Source organism: Falco naumanni, chromosome 15 (genome assembly GCF_017639655.2).
Source record: "Falco naumanni isolate bFalNau1 chromosome 15, bFalNau1.pat, whole genome shotgun sequence".
NCBI classification, from domain to species: domain Eukaryota; kingdom Metazoa; phylum Chordata; class Aves; order Falconiformes; family Falconidae; genus Falco; species Falco naumanni.
Window position 1 is genome coordinate 15,966,047 of NC_054068.1, and position 27,800 is coordinate 15,993,846.

General features: G+C 40.8%; 2 protein-coding genes across 5 annotated transcripts; both read left to right on the forward strand.

The window, feature by feature from the left end:
* The first annotated feature begins 597 nt into the window (after window positions 1-597).
* CNEP1R1 (CTD nuclear envelope phosphatase 1 regulatory subunit 1) lies at window positions 598-7,689 on the forward strand. 2 transcript variants are annotated; one of them, XR_005831050.1, is made up of 7 exons: window positions 598-712; window positions 2,976-3,047; window positions 5,280-5,353; window positions 5,710-5,819; window positions 5,941-5,995; window positions 6,248-6,348; window positions 7,561-7,689. XR_005831050.1 is itself a non-coding variant. In XM_040614878.1 (6 exons), exons 1-6 carry the CDS (start codon window positions 688-690, stop codon window positions 6,287-6,289), a joined length of 378 nt encoding a protein of 125 aa, XP_040470812.1. In that variant the 5' UTR covers window positions 598-687; the 3' UTR covers window positions 6,290-7,525. The 2 variants fall into 2 exon arrangements, 1 of the variants encoding a protein (XP_040470812.1); XM_040614878.1 differs by lacking the exon at window positions 7,561-7,689 and having other exon boundaries at window positions 6,248-7,525.
* Window positions 7,690-8,035: 346 nt separating this feature from the next.
* HEATR3 (HEAT repeat containing 3) lies at window positions 8,036-26,882 on the forward strand. 3 transcript variants are annotated; one of them, XM_040614875.1, is made up of 15 exons: window positions 8,036-8,191; window positions 9,702-9,874; window positions 10,665-10,752; window positions 11,717-11,829; window positions 13,616-13,725; window positions 14,087-14,227; window positions 14,986-15,269; window positions 15,931-16,021; window positions 19,104-19,261; window positions 20,295-20,377; window positions 20,628-20,764; window positions 23,198-23,286; window positions 24,119-24,262; window positions 24,365-24,541; window positions 25,482-26,882. In XM_040614875.1, exons 1-15 carry the CDS (start codon window positions 8,072-8,074, stop codon window positions 25,599-25,601), a joined length of 2,028 nt encoding a protein of 675 aa, XP_040470809.1. In that variant the 5' UTR covers window positions 8,036-8,071; the 3' UTR covers window positions 25,602-26,882. The 3 variants fall into 3 exon arrangements, with proteins under 3 accessions (XP_040470809.1, XP_040470810.1, XP_040470811.1); XM_040614876.1 differs by lacking the exons at window positions 8,036-8,191; window positions 9,702-9,874 and adding exons at window positions 10,913-11,107; window positions 11,208-11,293; XM_040614877.1 differs by lacking the exons at window positions 8,036-8,191; window positions 9,702-9,874 and adding an exon at window positions 11,208-11,293.
* Window positions 26,883-27,800: the final 918 nt, after the last annotated feature.

Sequence of the window (27,800 nt, forward strand, 5' to 3'; positions counted from 1 at the left end):
ACAACCCTTCATTGAGGAAAAATAACAGTTGTGTTAGCCCTGTATGCTAACTGGGGCAGCAGCGAGGGCCGCGGGACCACAGTGGCTGATCTCAGTGTGCCCAACGGGCACAACGAGCCTATAAACCCCCACAGCTTTTAAACGCCGCTCCCCTCCCCCCCCCCCCCCAGGCGGCAGTCACCTCAGCACAAGCTGGGACGAGCGGGGCCCTGCCAGGCGGCCCAGAGCCCCTCTATCAGCCGCCGCCGCTCCAGCACAGCGCGCCCTCCGGCGAGGCCGGGGAAAAGGAGCGACGCGCGGGGGCACCTGACGCCCCCACCAAGGACGGCAGCCCCACGCCCAGGGGAAGCCGATCCGGGTGGGCCCAGTCGCTGCTTCGCCCGCGAGCCTCGTTGCCCTGCGGGAACCGAAACCCTCAGCACCCTCCGCCGCCCGCTACCGCACCAGCCCAGCCACCTCCAGTGCTGCCGCTGCCGCCCTCAAACAGCCGAAGTCACGCCCCTTCCCTCCCGGTAGCCAATGCGAGTCGCGCTTGCTGCGGGAGGCGTGGCGAGCAGGAGGCTGGCCAGTAGGGCGCGGCGTTGTTGCAGGGCTGGTGGGTGTGTGGGGCGGGCTGGGCAGCGGGCGGCGGGTGGCTGCGGGGCAGCGGGAGGCACGGCTGGTGCTCGCTGCCTCCGCCCGCCCGCCATGAACTCCCTGGACCAGGCTGAGGGTGAGTGCGGTGGCACGGAGCGAGCTCGCAGCTGCTGCTTCGGCGTGCCGGGACCTTCTGGTTCCGTGCCTGGGCTGCCTGAGCGCGCTGCCTCGTCCCTCTGGAGCGGGCCTCAGCGCGGCGCTGCCCTCAGGGGGGCGAAGCGGCCGCGGGAGGCCTCGGCTCCCTCTGCACGGCGCTCCCTGGGCCGGCGCTCCTTCTCGGCCCAGACAGGCGAGCTGGGGTGGGGGCTCCGGCGCCACCTCCGCATCTTGAGGCTCGGGGGCGGGCTGTCGAGGCTCTCCGGCCGCCCCGCGGGGCTGGGGAGCGGGGCCCGCCGGGAGGGCCTGCGCCGAGGGGCTCCGTGGCGGCCCCGCCAGCCGCTTCCCTCCCCGGGGGAGGGGGGAGCTGCCCAGTGGACTTACCCCTGTCGGTACCCGTTCTCGACAAGGCTTCTTGAGTTTAGCTTGTCAAAATCTGCTCGTGCTGCTTTAACTAGTTCTCCGCTCACGGGTTTTTACGTGAAATGCATGTCCTACGGCTTTGAGTCCCATCTAGCATAGACATCGCGCTGTGCCAAAGCAGCTCTTGCATTTGAAGAACATGACCTCAGAGAGCCCTCTCATGTCTGAGAGCGTTGATGGTTTGGGTTACAAGTTCTTTGAAGTTACAGTTTACAGGATGTCAAAACCCTAAAAGGAGATTTTAGTGGCTAAAAATAAGACTGGTAGAGATTTTTAAAATGCATCAGTGTCTCTGACTTAGCAGGTGTTTTGTAGCAGATACTGGAGGTAGACACATCAACAAAAAATGATAGTCCGGCGTTGTTAAGCCTTTCTTGCTATGTCTGTACAAACTGTAGGGGTCTGTTAGTTATAGCTGCCAGGTGCCAAAGTGATGAACTCTGAGAAGGTTCTTAGAACATGGATATCAAAAAATAAGTTAAAACTTTCAAATTCCTGGTTTTGGAAAGGTTTATTTTTTCTGACTTTTGTTTTAATTCTATCTACGTCATACGAATGTTTTCCTGAGAACTGTGTTATCAGTGCTATTTTTCAAGCAGCAGGTTTTCATGTGGTGCCTCATATTCCCCCTCCCACTTCAGCGACTAGTTGTAGGGGTTTGTGCTAGTCAGGTAACAGTTAATTAGCTTCAATTGTTGGCAGTGGTTTAGCTTCCCCAGAAGGGAGGTGGAGCACAGGCCATAACTACCAGGCTGTTAGCAGTAATTAAGACTAGTTAGCTGTTTTGCGGCTGAAGTCGAGATGCTGTAATCTTCCCCCATTAATTCATCTGCAAACCACTTAGGAGTAACTGTACAGTTTGGAAACTGCATTATTAATGATCATAATCGGTATATTTCTTTAATCTTTTTCTTTAATTGCTTTATTATGATAGATAATTTAGCAATAGTTGCAAATTGAAGGAAAACATTTCCAGAGTAATGCTAACTGAAACATGTTAGCTGAAAGTTAATTTTATGCTAATGAAAACTTAACTCCAGGTAGTATTTTAGCTTTAACTGGAATGTTGTCAAACACTAACCTTGTTGAACAGAATCTTAAATCTAACAGACTTCAGGTGAAACAGCTAAGATTTTTTTAAAAAAAAAAAACCACACAGGAAGCGCGAACTTGAAATGCTGCATGGCATTTAACAGCAATTTCAATGGAAAGACCATGGGAGAATGATGGCAATAAGAAGATCTATTTAAAGAAAAAAAAATTAAAACAAGATAATTGGGCTAGTGTTTTCTTTGGTGTTTTTTTTTTGTGTGTGTGTGTATATATATATATCATGGCACTAAGTTTCTACAAAGTCATCAAAGCCATGCTGCTACAAATAACCCCTTGAACAGTTGGCAAATGGCCAACTTTTAAAAGTACCATTATATAGTAATAGAGCTTAATTGTTTTCTGATGTACTTAAGAGTCCTGTACTTTTTTCTCCTGTTTGTAAGGGCTATTTAAGCTATTTTAAATCTAACTCTTGGTAGTTTTAAAGATATCTAAAATACTCTGATTTCTCAACAACATTGATTTTCTTTTCTGTGAGTGAGACTGTTTCCTGCATGTAGTGTAACTTCACCATTGCACTTCTTAGCTGAAGTGGTATGAAGCTACTTCAACTGTGTTTTTATTACATCTAAATGACTGTTGCATTTTTTTTCTCTGCCAGTTTAAGAAATGGGTGTGAAAAGAGGAAAAGTGAATTCCTTTTATCTTTTACATTAAGATATGACTAACTAGATGATCTAATTATGCTTCATATACATCCTTCCCAGATCTCAAAGCTTTTGAAAGAAGACTTACTGAATATATTGCATGTTTGCAGCCAGCTACAGGACGTTGGAGAAGTAAGTTTGATGTTCCAAGGGATAAATAGGATTCTTCTGTCTTGCAAGTTTTTTAGATTTGCCAGTGTGCGGCTTTGATTTGTGTTGGCCCAAACAAAGATCTGTGCTTAACTGTCCTTAAAACTTCTGTTGCATACCTTCAAACACCCTGCAACAAGATAATACAAGATAACAGACTAATACTTTAGCCAGAATTAGAAAAATGAGGCCAATATTGAATTGGCTCAAGGCTGAATTATTCTGGAAATAGTTGGGACAGTAAGCTGTTGTATTTATTTCTGTTTTGGTTTGGCTTTTTGTTGGTTTTGTTTTGAAGGCTCAGACTTCCCAGACAGTTGCTATAGTTACTTGAACTAAGTGTGAATGGGTGAGATAGACCCTGTAAAATCGGAGGTGAAAAAGTTGCAACAGTGTGCCATAAGGGCAGAATATGACCTCATCTCTAACAGGCAAGTTTGAAGGAGGAGGGAAGGCAAAAAATACCACAGATACGCTGCCAGCTTTGGGATTGGTAGTCCATGGCGAAAATAGACTGCTTTTTTGTTGTGAGATTCTGCTGAAGTTTCCATACTCAAAGAATGCAGACATTTTTTAGAACATATAGAATAGCATCTTTCCTCCCAAGAGGGCAAGAGGTTAATTTCAAATGAAGGAAGTGGAGGAACGACCATTTAAAAAGCAAAACCAACAAAAAAACAACCCCTAAAAACAACCAACCAGCCCCCACCCCCAAAGCCCCCTTGTTTCAGAGCAATTTGGTGGAAGCAGATATTTATGAGTAGATCTGCCCAGCCTGTGTGCATCTACTGTAGGAATGTGTTTGGCTTCCAGAATTGCTATTTACTGTCATATACTACAAAAACCCAACAGAATACTGGAAACTTCTAAGCATATTTAAAAAAGGTTTGCATCACTAGTATTGTGTTCATTGGCAAACTTTTTTTCCTAACTGCTTGTTTTCCTAGTGTTGTTATTCACACAAAAGAGGGACTTTTTACTTTAATTATAATGGGGTACTTAATGTTAACTTTTCCTCCTGTTATCCTGGGAAGAAAATACTTACTTATGTAGTGAAGAAGCTCTATGCTTTTGATAGGTCTTTGCCAATTTGCTTTTGAAAACATAACTAGTTAGGATTACTTTTTAATATTGGTTTTAATTTTGTAATATCAATAAGGGTTATGCAACTCCATAGTAAATTATAGCAGTCTTACAAATCTGGAAGTAGTATTTCATGAGCATGTGGGTTTTGTTTTCAGATTCTGTCCTGTGATCCTAAAGTCTTTTTTTTGGTGGTGTGTTTTGTCTTCCTCCTCCTCCTCCTCTGCCCCCAGGCCCAGTAAATGCCTTTATTTGTATCCAGAACTTCAAGCTCCACAGAAAACATTCAGATCTGCCAAATGTCCACTGAAAGCTGCAAGCCTTTATGGGTGTGCGATAGAACACAAGCTTTCTCTACCTTTATACTTGTTCTGTTTTCTTTTTCCATCAACCCCTGTTTCCCAACCCCCTGTAGTCTCAAAATCTGTCTAATATCTTGTGTTACTCTGATATGTATCTAGCATTACCCATTTACAGTGAATTGATTATTCTTTCTAAGCCATTCTGGATGTGTAGAAGCTTTTGTTAATCTTCACGTGCTAATGCCAACATGCCTTCTGAATGTTGTTTAACTTTTGTGGTTTTTTCTGTGTCAGCTTTCCTTGCTCGTAACTGTGTTGGTTGGGGTGGGGTAGCATAACAAAATTTAGACGTGCCACTGAAGCTGCTGGTGCTCAATGCCTCAGGCTTTTCTTATGTAGAAGAGCTAGCAGGACTGCAACTTTAGTTCTGCTCTGCCATTTAATGGTGTTGAATTTCTGTTGCCCAGACTGCATAAGCTCAAATAGCATACTCAACATTTAGTACAACTCTTAACTTGAGTCTTCCAACTCATCTTTTTTGCTAACTGTGTTATTTTAGAAACTTCTGTTTCTTCAAAGCATCAGGATGTTTCTACTTGACAGAATTTAGATTTTGGTACCTACTAGTCCTGTCCAGGAAACTTGTACAGAATCTTTATGGTTTCACATAATAGAAGTTTCTTTGCCTGTTTTCATTGCTACCTTCCAAGTAGAAGCTTTTCTTCCCTCAGAAGTGGGAGAAGAAATAAATGCTTAAGAGCTGATGAAAAAAATACTTTTTAATAGGAGTCAGGATACTGTTTATGACTCTTGTTCTTTTCTTTATCAGTGATTCTGATAGTAGTATCAGTCTGCACAGCAACTGGTGCTTGGAACTGGTTAATAGACCCGGAGACACAAAAGGTAAAGATCAAGCTAATCTCAAATGTAGTCTTGTTTCAGACCTTGGTGCTGCAGTTGAACGGTATAGTATATTGAAAACTAAAAGGCTAAAGGTGGCTCTCCCATGAAGCTGGGATATTGTTTTTGGTTAAGCTCTCAAGCTGTCTGGAATTGTTGTAGAATATGTCCTGGGACAGTGCCTACCTAAATGCTACACCTTGAATGCTTACCTAAAGAATTCTTCAGAAGTACTTAGAAATGGCTAGGAGCAGTATTTTTTTTTTTTTTTTTTTTTTTTTTTTGCTAAGTGAATCACGCAGCAACTTTCTGTATGTTTTAGAAAGTGAACAGTGGCACTAATCTGCTTTCTTTCCTAGGTGTCATTTTTCACATCACTTTGGAATCACCCGTTTTTCACAATTAGCTGTATTACGCTAATAGGCTTGTTTTTTGCTGGAATACATAAAAGAGTGGTGGCACCATCAATGTATCCTTCAGTCGTGTTTGTTGTAGTTACTATTGTTATTGAAGCCTGTGCTAATACTTTTTCAAATTTTATTTACTCTGTGTACAAGTGTTAGCTGCTTTCCTTGACACAGTCCACACAGTATTGCAGCCCGATGTAGAACTGTTTTGGCAGAATATAATATGTCCTGTGATGATGTAAGTGTTAGTGGTTCATTGCCTAAACCTTGTTTTTTAAAAAAATGCAACTAATTTGAAAAGGCATATTTTTTTCTCTGAACAGCACTTGTATATGCCTTAATGAATTCTGTATATCTGTAAAACTGGAATGTAGAATACTTACGATTGTTCTACGTGTCGTTTGAAACTTAGCCTGCAAAATTGAACTTGAAGTGCAGTTGTTGGGCTCAACTTTCAGGCTCTAAATTTTTTTTTTTTTCTGTCTTGCAGACTGGAAAGTTAATTTTGAAACCTAGGCCTCATGTTCAATAAGGGCTCTCTTCCTTCAGTTTTTTCCACTGCCATGGAAACCAAAAATGACCTTTTTAAAGGTAGTATGACAGCAAAAAAACAAACAGGACTGGTTGTCACTGCCTGGGAGTGCAAGTCTTACACAGTTGACAGTCAAAGTGTGCAATATTACTTTCTTGACTATTTATCCAAATTCTTTGTTATCATATTATCACTGCTTTTGCTACTTCCGATTACCTCTTTTTCAGTATTACTGTCACTTTTTTACTTCAGCTAGAACAGAACATACAGGTGGAGTATGTTAATCAGCTATGAAGTTGAACTTGAAAATCAAACCTCATTTGTGTTATGTGTGTTTGTAAGCTTGTAAATAGTGGATTGATGCCAATGTTCAGAAAAAGAAGTAATATTTGCTGTATGAATTTTTTTTTTTGTTCTCATGAACAATATTGAAAGGAATACTTACCATTCCCATGATGTTTTATTAGCACACTTACTCATTACAGCTGTCCTTGTCTCCTGGTCACTCTTTTTGGATCTGGTTGGAAGGCTTGCAGAAAGACTGTCTGTGCTGGAGAAAACTGGTTTTACTGTTTAAAAACTTTGCCTACGTATCGAGGATCACATTTGTCAAGTTGTGTATATAGTGCACCAGCCACTTTCATTGTGGTCATACATCGCTCCTTGTTTGATCTGGTTCACAACACTGCTATTTTAATATTTTAATATCTTAAAAGTTGTCTTAAATATGCTTGTATCTTCCCGCTTGTAAGGTTGTACTGTATCTTAAGTCCACCTGACCATTCTGAGTGGATTTTTATGCAGTGATAGTCTGAATATGAAACTAGTATTGCAAATGTATAACCTAAGATTTGGTAAAGAAAACAGAGTGCCACAATAAAATAACATTTGTTATTAAGAGTGTTAAAAACAAGGTGTGGATGTTATACGCATAAAGCGTAGCTTTTGAATAGCTAAAGTTGTTACAGAGTTTTAAGAGTTTTAAGTTGTTCAAGGTGCCTTTTTAATTGTTTCAGACTCTTTTAATTGACTAAATCTGCAAAGCGGTCACAGCTTCGGTAACTCCCTGCTATGAGGTAGACTGGCTTTTAAAGGAGCCTATTGATGTAACATTGTCAGTTGAGACATTAACAATTATCTCCTGTAATTTTTCCAGTAAGTCTTCTGCCCATCTATTATTTTTAACTGCTGTATATTTTGTAGGTAAATGTGTATAAAATAAATTCTTTGTATAAACAGATGTTATTTTCTTTTGTACTGTGCAAATACAGATCTCAAACGAACACAAGAAGAACTTCAGAAGTTTATAGCTGAAAGTCTGTAACTTTTGTACCGGACCAACATTTCCTGTATTTGATGTGGTTCATATAATCTAAGACACTGACACCAGAGAGAAAGCCCTTCCCGTTTTCCATCCTACAGGTCGTTCCTGGTTCTGTAAGTGCTTTTAGAGGAAACCGTTTCGTTCGACGTTGTATCTCGTGTGAGCCTTTGCCCCGGGGCTGCAGCCGGAGCCGGCACCCTGTGCTCGGCCGCGGCGGGCCGCCGCCTGCGGTCCGGGACGGCGGGGGAGCTGGTCTGGCTGCCCTCGCTGGAGGTGCTGGCCCGCTCCGTGCCCGCGGGGGCCCGTGCCGGGGCTGCCGCTCCACCGTGCCCGCCCGGGGCAGCGAGCGGGCGGCCGGCGCGGCTCGGGGCGGGCCCGGGGCGGGGCGGCGCCTGCGCGGGGGCGCACACGTGGGTGCTGGGTGCGCCGGCGCCGAGCGGCGCGGCGGCCGCGGAGCCATGGGCAAGAGCCGGGCGCGGCGGTTCCGCCGGGCCGCCTTCTGCCCCGCCGGCCCCGAGCCGCGTCGCGACGGGGAGAGCGGCCCCGAGGAGGAGCCGGCGGCGGAGCTGCTGGAGAAGGTGCGGGGGAGGGCGGGGGCGGGCTCGGCGCGGCACCCCACCCCCCACCCCCGCCGGGGACCGGGGCAGCTCCGACCCTGCGGGGCTGCGCCCGCGGCGGGGGTGATGCGAGGTGGCGGCCCTCCGTCGTGGTGGCGGGCGAAGGACCGGGAGCGGGGGCCGCCCGCTCTCGGGCGCGGGAAGCAGCCGGGGCCGCCCGCCCCTCCTGCCGCCACCGCGTCGCTTCCCCGGCGTCACGGCTGGGCGGGGAGGGGCGGCTGCTGCCTTCGCCCCAGCGCCCCGTCCGGCCTCTCGTTCTCACCTTCCTGGCCGGTTCAGAGGGGCGGGGGCGGCGCGGGGACTGCTCTCTGCCCCCCGTCCCAGGGAGGGCTCCGGAGGGGCCCGTGCAGTGCTTGTCCTCGGTCCGCTCGGCTGGAGCGGCTTCCTGTAGGTAGCCAGAGCGATGACTTCTGGAGCTAGACGTGAGAAATAACTGATAAGAAATGCTGAGAATAACTGGGTTTGGCCGCGTTGCAGGGTTTGGTTTAAGTATTACAGATGAAAACTAGTTTAAACCTCCTCCTGTGCACGTGACTTTAGAATCTGAAGTAAAAATCTGTTTTCATTTAAGTAAATAAATCCCTTTTGTGCAATTCAACTAACTGAACTCATTGAACAATTCATTGCTTGATTGTTCTTCTGGACTAACCTGGTTAGGCTTAAAAAAATACGAATACAGTCGCACAGGTGAGGATGAATGAGGAGACCTCTGTCAGTTTCAGTGAGGCAGGATCGGATGTCCCACTCTTCCCACTGGGCTCTTCAGCAGATGTTTATCTTTCCTGTTAGATTTTCAGCAAACTCCATGACCTTCCAGGATGGGCACTTCAGCTGTTTTATTATTTTTATGGTATCCAATTCTTACATCTCACCTGAACTTCTGTTAAAGCACAAGTCACTGTTGTCTTGTGGACGCAGAGAGCTCTTGCTCCTTGTCTTTAAATAGATGTTTTTAATCTAGAGGCTATTGTGTTTTCCTGTATTTTTTGGTTTTTCAGTTTGTCTTTATGGTGGCATGTTATGTCTGTTACACTTCCTTGATGGTATTTCCCAACACACCCACCCCCCCCCCCACCCCCCCCCCACCCCCCCCCCACCCCCCCCGCCTTTTGTCCATTTTTTTCAGCACATGGTAATGGGAACTAGATGGGAACTAGATGTTAGGCCTCACCAGTGCCAGCTAGTGTCAAACCTGTGTCTGAACTATGGCTCTTGCTAAACACTCAGTATTTATCTAGTCATATAGCTAACATGCATAACCCAGGAAAAGATTGAAAAGATTTATGAACTTCCATGGAAGTTAAAGGCTCTTGATTCCATTCAGGAGCAGTAAAACAGGAGCTATAGTGCTGGGCCTACAAATCAAAAAGGCAGATCAATCTTTAATTGATTGACTTTATTTGATGACTCAATAAAAACTTCCAGCTACCTTTTCCTTCGCCCCTGATCTGCCCTGTTTGTGTCTCCACAGCTGCAGCATCCAAGTGCTGAAGTGAGAGAGTATGCCTGTGCCAGCATTTCCAAGCTGTTGCAGCAGAAGCATGTAATCCCAGCCTTTTTGCAGAGAGATGTTGTCCGGTGTTTAGGACCATTGTTGATGGATCACAGTTTAGCTGTTCGTGAGACAGCTGCAGGTGCTCTTCGGTAAGCAATCGATAATACTCAGTTAGAATGAGGTATTCCTGGTCTGGTAAAGAAGAGTAGGGTTTTGCTGTTAAAAGCTGTGAGCTTGAACGCCAGCCTCTCTTGCTTTAACTCCGGTTTGGGTAAGTATACCTACATCAGTCAAAAGTCCTTGAGAGAGGGGCTTTTCTCACTCCAGTAGGCTGCCATGAAACTTGAATGTCAGGAGCGGGATTTAAATTAGTTGCTACCGTTTTGTCTACTCCCAGTGGAATGCGCTGCTTTCCATCCTTATCTTAAGAAAAAAATAAGCAGTAGTATGAAGAAACACAGAAAAATTGAACACTGTTAATACGGCATGTTGCGTCTTGGTAACACTTCAGGAGTGATAGGTTAGAGAATGCACATATCTGGCTCTTTGAGAAACTTGTAAATACTCAGCAGCATAATTTTGAGTTGGTGTTTTGTGGTCAGACCTACAGCTTGCTTTATCTGTACAAAAACGTAATGCTAATACTTGTTAACATTCATGTTGTATCTTACACTGAGTAATACCTAACAGAAGTTGTGTTTTAGGACAGATAAGCTTTCTAGTTATGCTAGACAAATAACTGAAAATAATTGTTTCCTAACGCCAAAGTTTTTTATTTATGTCAGGAAGGTGGAAGACTAAAGTTACTCATGAAGCAGGTGGATTTTTAAACAAGAAGTACCATAACCTTTAGAGAAGAATAATACAGAAAGTATGTTTTTTTAAAAAATTCCTGGAAAGTATTGTATCTGATCCAAAGCATTTACTTTTTTCCCCCAGAAATCTGAGTGCTTGTGGAGGATTTGAAGTCTGTGATGACATGGTGACAAAAGATATCATGACACCCCTTGTTGCACTTTTGAAAGAGGTGTGTTTTGGTTTTATTCTGATTTTAAAACTGATCTAGCCATTGAATTACTCCATTTCCAAAGACAGCTCTAGTTTTGTAGCTCATATCAAGATAAGATATTTGAAAGATCTTTTCAAGGAATGTTTCAGTAGGTTTAACAGTACAAAAATCATTCCAGAGATTTCAAACCACTTGCTCCTGCCTCCTGACCTGCTAACTTGGGTCCATGGTGAGGTTTGCTGCCTAGGATGATTTTTGCATAAATGGTCTGGAGATTTTGGGTCTGGAACATCAGTCAAGACAACTCTATTCTGTCAGTCAAGATCCAGATCCATCGTTTATGTTGCAGCATTATTCTAGTGAGGTTTTCTTGGTAAGTAATTTTGTCTGAATGAAAGCTTGGATTTACAGTTGGGTAGTTACTGCTATTGTAGAATAATCTGTACTGAATACCTATTCTTTGTTTGGTCCAGGTGTTGCAGTGCAGTTTGGAAATTGCATTGAATTCTGTCACCTGCTGTCTTTGTATGAACAGCCTTGAGCAATACCATCATTTTCTGTATGTTTCTTCCCCATTTTAAAATATGAGTAATAGCATTATTGTAATGCACAGCAAGTTATTAGCTGAATTAATCTTTGTGATTAGAAAGAACTGTTGAAAATTGCATACAGACTGTATTAGCAAGAAACAGCATTTCAAATTCTAAAATTGCTAAGTCTTTCTTTATAACAAAATTGCGTCTGCGGACTACGGAATGCAAAGCAAGTCCTACAAGAGTCTTTTCTTCAAGAGAAAAAAGTTACCAATGATATGATTCTGTTGTGGCCCAGTTTTCACAGAGAGTAGGAAACTAGTCAGGTTTTCTGGTAATAAACACTTCATGAGAGATCGCTCCATTCACTCTGCTGCTTGTATTTTAAGGTTTTGCTTTTCTTCTTGGCTTGTTTATTTCCCAACCCTGGTTCTCTTGTTTGGTTGTAGTGTAGCACTGGACTAGATGCTAACCAGCTCTCTCCAAAGAAATGCAGAGAGACGAACAAAAATTATGTTGAAGACATAGCCAATGAAGCTATTAATTTGCTGTGGAATGTATGGTAAGTGCTGTGTAAACACTGGCCTTCTGGAAGAGGTAAATTAAATTGTTACTGCAAAGGAGCATGGTAATTGAGGCAGAAAAGAAATGACTCTCCTTGCATGGGAAGATGTATTTGGCTGCTGATTCTGATTTCTGATTGTGTTGCTCTTACACTTGCCTTTAATAAACGGCAAGCCCTCATTTGATCTGAAATACAAGTTTATCTTCTACCATAAATTACTTTTGTAAATGAAGGATTCTAAAAGTGCACAAAGTTGGTCATTAGTTTTAGGAGAGTGACAAAATTATTTTTTCTGTTGGTTGTTCATCCAAAATTCTGATACAGTTTTCTGAACGTGTTCTGTCATAGTCTGGGGTACAGTTTGGGTTGTAGGATCTCGCATGTAGTTCCTGTAGATCCTTGTCATGATACGGGAGGTGGAAGAAATGAAATTCTGATCAGTGGACTGCTGTGCTCTGGGACTATGACGAGTTCTTGTACTACTTTCTCGCTCTGCATGTCATCCCAAAAGTTGATACTAAATGTTTGGACAAACTGTGCCTTAGGGACTGAGGCACTGACACAAATTACTTAATTACGTGAGAAAGAATGTGAATTGTTCAATTAGTAGTTTACACAGGAAACACCAGGTGAAGGAAGAGAAATGGCAACACTATTAATACAGAAATGGCTATAAACGTTGAAGTGATGCAAAGCTTTTCCGAAAGCTCTCCTTGAATGTTGTGTTGTTTGTTTTGTAATGGCTCTGTGTCATTATACACTTTGGTCCATACAGAATTTTGTACTATACAGTATTTCAGTGGAGCTGCCTCTGTGGCTGTATGGTATGGCTGCTGGCTTGAGGCCTTATTTGTAAACTGTGTTTTTATTTTTAGGAATTGGAATCTAGAACAGTAGAGAGATTGCTTGCTTGGCACCTTACACAGAATACATGACCCTTTGTAACTCTTGACTCAACAATGTTTTGCTTTCATTTTTATTATTGCTTTTGTAGACATAAGTGCTTTGAAACAGGAACTAAATTGTTACGTGTGCTATAAATCACTTTAGTATTTTGAACTTTGTGGCAATAACCATGAACTGCTGACTTAGTTGCTAAGTTTGGCACTGATAAAATTTGGGCCGGTATTAATGCTGAGACATTATATTTTCAGAAGTAAATTTTTGAAGACCCTTGTAGCTAGTTAGGTCCTATGCTTTTTCAATTTGAATTTGTCTTTTATCAATATATGAGTTTAAAAATGGGAAGAGCTGTAAAAAATCGAAGAAATACAAATCTCGCTATTAGATAATTAAGGTAAATGTCATATTTAGCGTTGATTTAGCATGCATTTCTGAATGTTAAGAGCAGTCATTTTCTGGAGTAAGTCGGTATTAATGTGAAAGGCAACAGCCCGCTTTGTTGTTGGTGGGTTTGTGGATGTAGTGTTCCATGGGTGTGGAAAGCCCTGGGCTGGCTTGGAGCCCACAGCTGTAAGCTGCCTTTCACACTCTGGCTGACTCTGTCTGCATAAGACTGAACTTAGGCTCCCAAATCAGCTCTCTGTGAGGAAGCAGCTGGCAGAAGGCAGCTTTCCTCAAAGGTGTCCAGGGTCTTGCAGCTTCTCTTTCCATTTTATATAGAGTTGATCATAACCTCGATAAACAAAGAATAGCTGTTTGACTAATGTGTAGTTCTTAGGGAGGTGTTTAAAATGTGAGTAACAGTGAGTACATGTTACTTAAAATGTTGTTACAGTAATTTTTCCTGGGAAAAGTGTTATTAATCTTTTCTGTGCACTAGTGAATGCAACAATACTGCAGTATACATATTCAATAAAGAAGGATGTCTGGAGGCTGTGTTACATTACATGAAGAAATTTTCCACGAATGTGGATCTGGCTATTTCAGTAGGTAAGTGGTAAAAATAGAAGATCAGGATTTAAAGATGCCTTTTTTTTTTTTTTTTTTTCTTTCATGCATAATGCACCTGCCTTAGCATTACTTCACCTTTACAATTAATACAGCTAGTCCCATGTCTGATGTGGTACTGTCCTCGTCTGTTTTGTGTACAGGTTTGGCATAGAATGTCTTTTAATCTAAAACACAGTTTGTGAAGGACAGCATCGTACCATTACAACATGATGCTACATGAAATGTTTTTTCCTGTGCCTGTGTTTTATTACTCCAGCTTTCAGGAAGATAATGCTTTTTCATTAGGAGAGTGGAAGGTACTGTTGGGTTTGTTAATTATCTTTGTTGTTGTTTGCTGCAGCAAACTGCTTGCAAGCAGTGACGGAAGATAATCCAGATCTTCTTTCTTCATTTAATGCTTCTGCACAACAAGTATTGGAAACTGTCATGTTGTGTCCAGAGAGCACAATGAAGCATATCCTTCTGAGAACACTGATAGCAGGTACAGTGCTCGAGGGCGTTCATTGTGATCGAGAGCATGGCTGGTAAAGCAGGGTGGGAAGGAGAAGTCTTAGTCTTCTCTGTTACAGTCTGGTCATCAGATCGTCAAAAAGACTGTATAGGTGGTTCATGAGGTTGTTTCTGCCTTTTAGGGTTGTGTTTTGGAGTGACCAGATATTTGCAAGTAGTTTTAAAGCTGCCTTAAATGCTTCATTCTGAATTCAGTAGCTGCTCAGTGCGATAACTCATTTTAACTGTTCATTTGGTTTTCAACAATGAAATGAGTCAATAATAAGTAGTAAGGAATTTATTTTGATCTTAATAGGTGCGGATTTTTACCTCATTCTATACCTTGTGTTCTTTCTACCTCAAATGCTTAACCATGGTGTGATTTTTAATACTGGAGTGTAATAAATTAATTTTGAGAATCCTTAGAAAATGGTTCTATCATGTAGATTTATTATCACAGGTAAAATGTGTCACCAGGGTCACTCCACAAATACTCTGTGTATACTTACGTGCTGAAATTTACTTAAGCTTAAGATGTGGGCATAACGTAGTTACTACAGATGAATATATGAAATGCTAAACAGAAAAAAGTAGAAGTCTGTAGAGAAAAGACTTGGAACATTCATACTGAAATATAGGCACTGAATATTGTAAGCAATGGAGGCTGTGTCCTTAAAAAATATATGGCTATTACAGAGCTGGGAATTGAGTATTTTGACAATTTTAATGTTTCAACTATCTCATGTTTAGGTACTGTCTGGAATATCAAGGATACCATTCCACCAGGCAGCCTGGGAAGCATGGTTAATGCAATCCTGAAGATTTTTTCAGAATCGTTAGCGATAGATGCTGGTGAAACAATTATTTGTATGAATGAAGCTGAAAAAAACAGGTTAAAACTTGCTACGGAGGCAGAAACAGAGGAAAATATGAGTCATGTTACAGACAACTGTGTTTTGTGTGAAGATGATGACATGGAAGAAATACCAAAAGGAAAAGTCAGGAGAGAAAATGACATTTCAGATCTTCTTCCAGTAAGTGTGTCTGGCTGGCTCTTGGACAGCTCAGTGCATTTGGCTGAACCATCTGACTGGTTTTAGTTCAGCATGAGCCAGAGTAAACTACCTACGAGTATCACTAATCCTAAATCCCAAATAGCTTGACTGTTTTAGCTAAAACTTAAAAGATGAACTTGGAGAACTTCAGCACAACTTGTTCCAGTGTGGTCAAGTTGCACAGCCCATCAGGAAAGTGCATTTCCATTTTTTTTTTCCTCTAGTGGGAAGGTGTAAGCTTTTCTGACACTTCTTGCTGTAGCTACTGCAGGGATTTCCGCATAAGGCGAATGAGATTTTTAATGGTTGTAACTGTTCAGTCATGGGTGGAGGTGGCTGCTCAGGGGTTAACAAATGCATTCCCTGTTGTGTACGTGAAAAGAGTAACAGAAATACTTCTGTTACAACTTTAATGCAGGTGGCATTTCTTGAAGGTGGTAAAATTTGTTCTGAAACATCCAGCAGAAGGATGATAGATAATGCCTCTTGTGTGGGTGGTGGTTCTTTTTTTAAAAAAAATTTTGGTGTAGGACGGGAGAGGAAACGGCTGGATTGTAGTTTTTAACTGACAGCTTGGGTGCTTTAAATTGCACTGAAATGTTTTACAATCTTAAATTTGGCTCTTGTTTTTATTTTTTAGTCTGATAAGTGGGAACTGAAAGAAGTGACAGCTTTACTGATGGCTCAGCAAACTGCTCTGGAAATCATTGTTAATATGTGCTGCAGTGAAGGTCTGTAGGAATCTCTTTTCATTGCAAGTGTTGGTGATGCATTTGTTTCTGGAATAGGTCATGTTTAGTTTGCTGTTTGCTGATCTTAGCTTTTAAGGGCAAATACACATAGACGTACTATGGTCCCAGATACCCTCATCTGGGGGGCACATTGGTTTCTAATTTATAATTTAAGTGGGTTTTTTTCTCATTTAAGTTATTTCTGTTGCTTACATATTTTTTTTTTTGCATGATACTACATGTGCCAACATTTAAGAGCAAACAAGCAAAGCACTTGTGCTGAAGAGGTATTTCCTAAAAAGTACTGCAGCAAATGCTTTGTTCAGTTAAAGCGCGGTCTGAGTGTTCATCTGAAACAAGACGGGTGTGAATCTTATTGCAGGACAGGGGGAACAATTATTTTTTTTTAAAGCCGATAAATCTTGTAATTTTGATTTAGTTTTGATACTACAGGTGTTGTGAAAGGAGGAGAGAGAGCTTTTGTATGCAGCTTTGGCAACAATGCAGGTTTAGGTTGTTCAGAGTTCTGTCTACATTAAGATTTTTTTTGGAGGAGAAAGGAAGGCTGTGATTCTCTGGAGAAAGTAGGAAATAGATACAGAGTATCTTCTATAAACTTTGATACTCAGTTTTGATAGCTTTTCTCCTAATCTTCAGGAAAAAAAAAAGTGATTCTCAAATTCTGTTTAAAAAAAAACAACAACCTAGGAACAACCAAACAAAACTAATCCCGCATTAAACCCCTCCGAAACTGAAAACTTTTCATTGCTACTACAGTTTGTAAGCCTGATGCAAATGTCATTGTGTAGGAGATAACTTTCTGAGTAAATCTTTCAGGTTCTAATAAAATCCACAGTAATACCCAGTTATTCCCAATGGTGATTTTTTTTTCCCCCCCTCTTACAGTGCAAGGAAATTCTGTACCTAGTATATGAAGCTCCTTTCATAACTGCTTTTCTCATCTAATGAGCTGTAATTCATAAGCTCTCCCCTTTAATTGGAAAATCTCTTGTGGATAAGCTGCATATTCTGCCATTCACTCAGTGTAATGTAAGGTTGATTGTAAGGTTGATTGTGTTGCATTTCACTACAGTACTTTACCCATTCATGGGCAGACAGAAACATAGTCTGTAGAAATTAAGAGGAATCCAGAGGCAGCTGTTCATTTAATTTTCGAGTTATTTGAGGACTAAAATAGCTTTAGCCATTATGCTGAATTCATGGAAACACTCGGCTTGCCACAGAACTGGGGGAAATAACGAGGCTGGCAAGAGACACATTTTACTGGCCGACATTTGGAAGAAGCAGAGTCCTCTCCCCATAACAGGGACACGGGATGGAAGGCGGGAGACTCCAGCACTGCTGTCCAGTCTGTAGTTCTTAGGTTACCAGTGCTAGTTAAGATGGGATTGCCAATGGAAATGCTTCTGTATTTCCGAGAACATTGCAAAAAACCTGACGTTAGTTACGGACTAGTGTTCTAGAGCCCGGTTCCTGCTTTGCCCTGGGCAATCACTGTGAATGTACGATGGCTGTTGTCTTTACTGTTGCTGAATTGCGTGTTCAGCTTATATAGTTATCATTTAGTTTTCAAGGAGGTTTCTTTCTTTGCTTTGTAAAGATGCAGATGGAATTTATTTAGAAGAAGCAAGAAACCGACTGAAAGGAGGGATGTTTGCTTTGTTCTCAGGCTTGTTGCTACTGTGGGTGGGTAAAGCATAAAAGACAACTGTTTTTTCATGCAAAGGCTATTAACACCAGCAAATTATGGCTGTAGAATTAATTCGTTAGTGCCATAAGCAAAAGAAGAGGTCCATGTGATGCAAGTTGCCACAGCCTGATGAATTATTTGCATTGGACAGAGAGTAGTCATCAAGTTCTTAAGCTGCTGCACAGTGCAGGTGAAATGCATTCATTTAGACCTTTCTTGCTGTATTTTAAGTGAATGAATTTACCTTTGGCCACAGAAAAAGTGCATGGCTGTTTCTGTAGTCACTACACCACCTAGATCTCACATTAAATCTGTGTTGTTGGACAAAATTACTTGGGGGTGAATATGTTTTTTTTTTCTCACAGTGGTTAAATACCCTGATCTGTGTGTGCGGGCAGAGCTTTCACCTGTCAGTGAGGAGGTTCTGTCCAACCTGTAGACTTAGGACTTTTGTAAACACCAGTGCCACACCAGTTAAAATGTAACCAGGTTTAAAACAACTTTAGATAAATCAGTGTAAACCCTGGGGATGAGGCTATATCAGTTTAAATATAAATGATGGACTTAGGTTGTGCTTGTCAGGCCAAGTCTGTCTTTAGCCATGAACAGATTATTCAGTTTACAGTGGCAGTGCCTGCTGGTAATACAACCTCAACCCCTCTCGCCGTGTCTGGTCTTACAGATCAGCTAGTAGAGTAAATCAGGTTAAGTATAAACCTAGTTCAGGTTTATAACTATAAACCTAGTTTAATTTACTTAAAATGTGTTGTCTGAAATGGCTAACAGAGATGATCTGGCTTGCTTTGGCTTGTTTTGCTGTCATCATTTCCTTTCAATTGGCCTTGCTGTGGAGACAGTAACATCTTTATCCAGCCCAGTTAGAGGTCATCTGTTTGTGGCTTCAGTATTGCCTGAGAAAACAGTTGCTCTAAACCAACTGCAGTTAATAAAGAAGTTAAACTGGTGTAATTGCATGTTGGAATCTACCTCAGAAAGTAAAATGGTATAATCCAAGTTAAAATCTTAGTGAACAGTTTATTAAATGTTTCTCTAGACTTTTTTTTGATACCTTTAAGTAAGCATAGTTAATATCAGAAAACGAAGTACCTGTGTACAAAAGACTGTACAAAAGAATACTTGTTGCTTGAGTGGATATAAAAATAAATTAAAAAAAAATAAATAAAACAATTTAAACAAAAGCGGTATAATATTTTAGAACTGTGGCTTGATGGCACTTGGTTTCTGTGGACTTCATTAGAGTGCAAGAGCTTAAAGACTCCTAAACCAAGAGGTGGAGACCTGTATAACTGAGAAATAGAATACCTATTGCGTGAGTGCTGTTATATTTACAAGTCTGTCTCTTGTTTTCAGATCCCTCTGATGATGAATGGGAAGAACTCTCCAGCAGTGATGAAAGCGACTTATTTATGGAAAACTCATACAATGAGGGGAGTGGGCTGCTCATGTCACCCCTGTGCCTCTCTGATGAAGTTAACTCAGCATTTCTGAACAACCTCATTCCAAAGAAGGTATTGTCTTTTATTTCCATCACACGGTACAGTCTTTCCCTTCGGCCTGATTTGTATCCCAGGTTAGGGAAACAAATTATCCCAGTCCCTCTGGAGAAAAGGAATATTTTTTTATATCGGTTTAGCTTCACCTTTTTTGGCCTAGAGGTTGAGCACCATCACGAGCTGTCTTGACCTAAGTAACTTCTTCATGTAAGTGGGGTTCATGTGTTTCAGAAATCTGGTGGGGTTTTTGGTTTCGTTTTTTTTGTGTGTTGGGTTTGGTGTGGGTTTTTTTATTTGGCTTTTCCAGAATACAAAGTTTATTATCCCTTGTCTTGGACTCCTGCAAAAAGAAAGGAAACTTTGAGTAGAAGCATGTCCGCCACATTTCCATACTGGTGAAGTGGGGTGGAAGTAACCTGTGAATGGCAACAGTCAGCACTGAAAAAGTACAAGTTCCTCTTCCACCTGTTTTATGCATAGTATCTGAAGTACGGTATTTGACACTGGCAAGAATTCAGGTGTTCTTGTTTCAGAGTTGTTTTGATCGTTCTTATTTGGGGTTGTGAAGATGAAGTTTGTCATTTGAATCAGTTATTATGCTAGTTCAGCAGCATTGTAGAATTCTAACCCAAGACATAAAGGTGCAAGATGAAAATATTCAAGGCTTTCTGTGTTTAATAGCAAGCAGTCTTAAGTTTCATGGCAAAGTCTTTTAGACTTGCAGCTATCTGAAAATTCTGTAGCAGCATCTGTAAGAGGAAAGACCTAAATAAAAAAAATAGCAGACACCTAGAAAATCACCTTTTCTTCAGTACAGTTGGATACTTAAAATATGCCATGCTCAACCCAGTGTATAATTGCACCATTTGAGTGATTGAGGAAGATTCTGGCATTTTTAGCAGTTGAGACACTTGCTACCTGGAAAGCTTTAAAATAGTAGTTTGAAGTATCTGTTTGACATTTAGCAAAAATTTCAGTCTTCCCTCCAAACACATTTTAAAAAAGAAAAAAAGCTTTATTGCTAAACCTTTCTTTTTCCCCTCCCCAGATTCTTGAAAAAACTGCTTTTCCGAACAGTGTTGCTCTAGACATCTGTATGCACAATCCGTCTTGGAAACCATTAATTAAAAAGTAGGAATTTCATTGTCTCTCTTACTGTTTTTCATTTATATTCAGTTGTTTTAGAACTCTTAGAAAGATTGCCCATCTTTGGGTTACTTTTAAGATGTGGACGATGGCAGATCTGATACATGATTTTGAGTAAAGAGATACAATTCTGTAAACTGCACAGCGGACCACAGCCTTACTTAATTCAAGATTCTTTGTATTTCAACATCTCTTGTCAAAGAGATCTGCTAAGTGCATTTTTTGTTTGTTTCAGACTGAATGCAGTGCAGTGTAGAGCTTTAACGTGTCTTCATAGCATTTTGTTGGTGTCAGATGTGGATTGTCTTGGAGGAGCTTCAGCACTTCTGTCCCTTGCACAGCATCTCTCACAGCTAGTCTTCTCTAAAACAGGTAAGATGTAATATAGCTGTAACGTAGCCATGTACGTTGGTAAGTTATTGCCATTTTGTTACTAAATTTATTCCTTTGGTCTTTCAGAATAAGGATACTGAATGTCGGAAATGTGCTGACAAAACAGTGTATCCTGATAGGATGTGTTTACCCAAGTTGCACCTTGAGCAAGGATGCTTCTAGTGCGAGAATGTGCTTTGCATCTGTGTGCGCACAGAGAAGTAACTAAGTTTGTGGATGAGTCCTGCCCTGCTGTAGGACCGGAACTATTTGCTTGATCGTATTTGTGATCATAGCAGTTTTTCATCCATCAGACAATCCATGAAGAACATGGGATGTTTTCTTTTTAAATGTGCCAACTAGCCTAAATAGACACATGAGAAAAGGGTACCTAACGGTCTTTCACATCATTTTTTCTTGGAGTCTTACAAAGTTACAGCAAAGGTGGTTGTTGCAAAAATCTTAAGAATGTACATGCTTATTACAGTAGGAAAGAGAGCAGCTGCCTTATCTCCAGGACATGCTTTGTGCATATGATTTCATAGCTTTTTTTAAAATATATTTGGAGTAAGAACATGTGCAAAGGTTTTACGACTTAATAGGAAAGCTGCTCAACTTCCTGTTGTGGTGGTGGCTTCATTTCAATGCAGAAGACAGTAAATTTCGTTTTTGTAAAAACACTTTTTTTCAGAATATCAGATATATCATGGTAAACACTAGAACGTATCCACTCTAGTTCATCCAAGGCACATTATTTCATAGAGATATTGTGATGGTTTCCCTATACATCTGCTAGTATCAGTATTATTGGATGGTCTAGTGTAGATACACAGCAGTTAGCATTTCCAGCTACCTCCTGTAATCTTATACATCAAATCAGCATCATTCCTATAATACTGTCGGACCATTTACGCTATGATTTCTCTGTTTCTGACACTAGAGAAGCTCAACAGAACTGAAAAAAAACCGGCACCCCCCCCAACCTGGTTCCAAGCCAGCGGTTGGTTTCTCTGATAGTCTGCGTCATTCAGACTATTTTGATAATCTGTTTTTGTTTTAAGGTCAGTGATGACGGCTTTTCAAACAATACGAGATATTCTTCAAGGCTGGAAAAGCTTGCCAATTCTCAAAATTGTTAGGAAGTGTTTTTCCTAAGACAGATCTGTTGAAGTCTAGTATATGCATGGCTTTGCTGTTTCTTGTCTCTTACAAACTTGAGAAACTCAATTTTCTTCCTTCCTTCCTTCAAGCATCTTCATTTGTAGCCACAGATGTGGTATATGTAGTTTCTCTTTGCTGTGGTGTATAGTATGACACTGCATTAATGCTTGAAAATGCATCTGCCTGCAAAACCTACTTTTTTTTCCTCGGTGTCATTAAAAGCATGTGATCAGTCGATGGGAACACTATTACTGAGAGTGTAATGCTTGAAAAACCAAAATACCGGAAATGAAAATATATATGAAGACACATGCAAGGAAGTTCACACGAAATGTTTGTTTCATGCTTGAAGACCAGGTCTCCCAAGATTTCAGGGTCTACATGTTATGCTTTGCAATAGTCAGAAAGTTCTTACATGATACTGGAGAAGTGGCTAACTGAAGACAGAGGGTACTAATAAATCAGTTTAATAGCCCAGGTCCGTTTTTGTTAACACGGTATTTTTTTGTGAATAGTTAAATACTGTGTAATAAAAACTGCCAGATAGAGTTGATTACATACCAGCATGTAGTTAGAAGGAATTCTTTGGTTTACAGGGTGAAAAAGAGGCATAAGGATCTAGCTGCTTGCATGGGAAAGGAGATACGCATGAAATAATCAGGAGGTTCTGCATCTGGAGTGGTTCAGAAAATAGCACATTAGAGGCAAACAGAAAGCTTCAAGAAATGCAGAACATGCATTGAAGATGATGGCTGTCATTGATGAATTTGTAGTTAAACAAGAATAATGCAGTGATTGAGTCATACATTTCTGAAAGGTTACTTAAACAACTGGAAAACATGCTATTCATACAAATTGGAAAGAGTCCAGTGTCTAAAGCCTGTTTTTTAGACAGAAGAAAGCAGTTAAAATACAGAGCTTCTGTGGTTTTCTCAGTTCCTGTATTACGGCCTCCATGTGATACCAGTTTTCAAGCTTCTGTTCTGATGGCAATGGTTTGTACCATATGTTAGGTCACACAAGTGTCTTAACCAGGGATGTGCCTGAAAATGAGGACTGACTGTGGTCTAACCTCCAGATGCAATTAATACTGAATTCAAACAGATCACTATGGTTACAACCTACAAAGACCAGTTTCTGAAAACCTAGCTCTTCCTGTTTGTGGTAGTTCCTGGAAGAACAATTAAGGGATTAAGGAATTTGTATTTCTTTGCTTCTTGTATCCTTTATCTTACTGTTTAACTTTTGATTCTGGGTTCAATTTTTTGACAGAACTCCCGACAGACACAGAATTCCTGGAAGCCATAACCAGCGCTTTGAGGGCTCTCCTACAAACAATGGCATCAAATAACATCTCCCAGGTAAAAGCTTTCAAACTCAAATGCTCTGGTAGGTTCAAATTCATGTGAGATTGTGCTGGAAAGTTTTTGAAACAAAACCATTTAAATGAAGTGCTAAATTTCAGCAATTGCGAACACTGAAAGAACAGATTTAATAGCATTCACTCTGTCTTTCATGGATGGACCTTACAGGAATACTTGTTATGTACATCTCCTCCTTAATATGTAAGCAGATGAAAGGTATTTCAAAACCAAAACAGCAATAAACCACAGCACTGTCTTTAGGAGATGGGTATAATGACAAGCATTTAGTAAATTAGCATGTAGAAATGTGGATTCTTAATTTCCTGATATGATCTAGTTGAAGTTGATTGTCCTTCTAGAACCTTGGTTCTAGATTTGATTTAGTTTTGAATAGTGAATTAGTGAGCTAAATATAGGAATGAAACATAATTGTTTGTTATATGGAGATGTAAAACTAGATGGTCTGCTGGTCCTTTTGGCTTTAAACTGAAAAATTAGCTTCTAGACTGTAAGTTGTAATGAGTTAGAAATAGCTATCAAGCTAGGTAAGTCTGTGAAAATCCCTTTGGGCTCAGAGCATTTTCCTTCAGCTTCATGACAGCCTTGGTAAGGTGTTTCTTCCAGAACATAAAGTTGAAAGGGAGAGTTTCAACAGTTTTCTCGCTAATTACATTTTCAGAATTCATGTAGTTTTAATAATACAGGACTCTGTTTCTCTGCTATAAATTTGCCAGTGTTCTGTAAAAGCAGATGTTGTGAATGTTGTATGTGAACATTTCCATGACAATGTAAATATGTCTGTCTTCCTTCTTTTCCCCTTGCTAAACAGTGTATGACTCCTGAGCAGCTATTGGCTTTATGTGAAGCTGGTATTCACAGCAGCAATACCAGTGTTAGAGTGAATGTAGTGAGCATCCTTGGAATTTCTGGCAGTGTCCTGGCAAAAGGGCAAGATACAGCTGAAACACTGAAGGTGAAAAGGCAAACTTTGCATTGCAAGCCTAAAACAGTTTTGATACTTCTTTCAATTTTCTTAAGCGTTGCTGGAAAAATTATTTTTTCTCTCTTATTTCAGATGATTGGAAAATTTCTTCTGGAGGTTGCTATGAAGGAATCTTCTCTTGTGGTAGCAGGAGAAGCCTTGGATGCACTTTTTGATGTATTTGCAGATGGTAAAGAAGCAGAAAAGGCAGCGCTACAGATCAAGTTGCTTCCAGCACTGAAAGAATTTCAGCCAGTGTTCAAAATGAGGGTAGGCATCAAATACAGCCAGCTCAGGGTCTCGACACACAATGTGGGGTAAAGCTTTGAGATTTGGGCTGGTAGAAGAGATAATTAAGCAGGAACGTATGGCTTTATAAGATGACCATAAAACCCCCAAAACCACCCAAATAATCAAATTTCGGACATTCTACTTCAGAGGAAAGCAAGTACATTTATCTTGCAGTTCATGGAACCATGAAGGTAACAGAGCAGCATCTGCTTGCAACATCTGCATTACACCATCAGCATTATTGATGTCCAAATCACTGTACTGTTCTGAAACCTTTCTAGAAGAAAATCTTGCAGATGTCTCTGGAGGAGAACAGCTAAATTGATGGGAAGGAGGTCCTTTCTGAAGCTGCTTTGGCATCTTTTCTTTTAATTTGCTGTACTTGCAAGTGGACATTCTTGTTCTGTTGTTGGTTAATTAAAATTGATCAGGTATTCTGTATTTTTCAAGAATCACAAGGCCAAAACTTTAAACTGTAATTTTAGGTACATTCTTTTCTTAAGTAGAGAATGACCTTCAATATATTGCTTCATCAGTCGGATGAAGCCTGAGGAGTGACTTTCATAGTCTTAAAGCTGAGCACCATACACACAAAATACATACCTGACAGTGCTACAATTGGTTAGTTACATGTACAAAGTCTTTAATCTAAAAAGCTACAGAAAATAAGTGTGTTCCAGATTTATGAGTGAAATGGCATGCTAGTAATAGTCCAGGTTTAGGCAGGGATGTATTATAGTAAAGTGACCTGCAGAAATAATGGCTGGCAACACATGTGCACGTGTGAATGTGTTGGAGTTCTCAAAAGGCAGGGGTAGCATGTCTTGATAGAAGACGTATATAGAATTACTGTAAACTTCAGGTGATCTCCTAGGAGAAGCTTATCCATTAGTAAAGTATGTATTTTTTGGTTTTACAGATGCGAAAAGAAGGCAAAGGACAATACAGTACAGATCAGCTGTGTGTTCTTGACAATGTGAAGATGAATTTGAGAAGATTCATTGCGTATCAGGAGACACTAGGGAAAACCCCAACTTGAAACATCGAGGAACTTTAAACTAAGGTTTCCCTTATTGAATAATGTTTTCCAAAAATATAACCGTTTTGAACTTCTAAAATCTGTTGAGCAGAGCAGTTTTGCTTTCATGTTAATACTGCATTTTTTTGTGTTCAGTATTTTTATACTTTTGGGTTGATGCAATATGAAAGTCACATCAGTGTAAAAAACACAGCATACTTTGAGTGTTAGCAGTGGTAAGAATGTGCTTTTGCAGTCTTGAGGTCTGTACACAGCACCACTGTCATTGTTTAGAAATCTTTACGTATCCTGGCAGAGAACTGTATTTGTAGGACAAAGTCATTTGGAGAATATTCTTGGTTATGTTTCAGATCAAGAAAAAAAGAATTAAAAGCTCAAGGTACTTTTCAGGGAATTGAGCAGCGGCAGAATGTTCGTGTTTGCTGTTTGCTCTTACCTATGTCTAGATTTGCACAGGCACCTATGGCAAACTCCCCAAGAGAACTGTGTGACTAGCATGTAGATTACTGTCAGCACTTGGATCCGTTACTTCATGAGGTTTTTTGAAGAGAAAGCCGTTTCAGATTAATTTCTGATAAAGTCAGTATGATAGCTTTTTGCTGTGGAAATCAGCATAAAGAGGATCCTAGACTTAAACACAGTTCCCTGGTTTTACTTTATTTTGATTGGTATTTCTGAAAATCAAGTCTCCTGATTTACTTCCTTCCTTGTAATTCTACAGGAGGATGAATTTGAGTTCAGGGAAGTAGTAAACCCAATAAAAATATCTTTATATGCTGAGGTATTATCTAAAGTAACTTTATAATTGCTTAAATTATCTTTTTCATATATTTGTGATAGAGATTTTTAGGGTGTAAAATAGAGAAACTATTTTCAAAAAATGTCACTGAATCATGTAGATTGTATGTGAACTTCTATATATCAAAAGCTTTGGTTTTATTTCTGTGAATGAGATCCTCTCATACACATTTTTTTAAGGAAAAAAAGCCCACAACCAAACACGAAAACATTTTGTTACTGCTATTTTTGAAATTGGAAGCTTTTGCCTCTCTTAACATGCTGCCTTAGCACAGGCATCTAGTTTTTGGCACAATTTTGCCCATGGTGTTAGGCGTGGAACTGTAAAGACCAAATTTGCTCAGTTTGTTAGATTGCAGACTCTTAGATTGGAAAGCAGGCTCAGGGACTGACCAGATAACTTGCAAATGACTGACGTTATGAAATCCTGACATACAGTATTTTGTCAAATGCAAGAGAAATTGAAAAATAAGTTTAAGCAGCTGTACTGCCTGGAAGTCCTGTTATTGCTATTACTTTACAGGAGTTGGATGAAATGTGTGATGTGATGTGATGCCTGCTAATCAAATGAATGAGTGAGAATGTGGGATCGGGAGGGCTCAGGGGCCATTGAGCCAGGCCTGGAGAAGTCCAGAAGTCAGAGGGAGCACGGAGCAGTTGAAGGGTTATCCAGGGATTTGGCAGGGGCAGGCAGTGAAGAGGGCTGGAGTGTAACAGCTGAGGAAAGAGTAGCTGGGTCGATAATGGCATAAGACTGCGCGGTGCGTGGATTTTAATCCTAGTGTTTGCTTATACTTGCTGTATACTAAGGGTAGTATAATATTAGCCTGAGAAAAAGTATTAATGTTAGTTTGGAGCACTTAAAAGGACATTCACACTGGAAGTTCTGCTTTCATTTTCTGGGTGCTACATTGAACTGCAGATGATCTATGTTGGAAAGGGTCTCTGGAGGTCTCTTAGTCCAGTCCCCTGCTCAAAGCAGGGCTGACTTTGGTGTCAGGTAGGTTGAGCAACTCCAAGGATGGAAATCCCACAGATTTCCAGTGCTTGACTGCCCTCGCTGTGCACTTTTTTTTTTTTTGCGCTTTTTTCTTTTTCCCCTGGTACCTACTAGGACTTCCCCTGCTGCAGAATGCACCCCTTGTCCTTTGACTGCACAGCACCAAGAAGAGACTGGCTCCATCTCATCTTATAACCCCCATCTGCTAGTTGAAAACAATTATATTCCCCTCTTCCCCAGGCCAGGTAAACTCAGCTCCCTCAGTCCTTCCTTGTACACTGTGTATTCTAGCCCTCTAACCACCTTGGTGGCCTTCTGCTTGATGTGCCCCACTGTCTTGTACTGGTGGGCCCAAAACTGGACACAGTACTCCAGGTGTGATCTCATGAGTGCTGAATAGA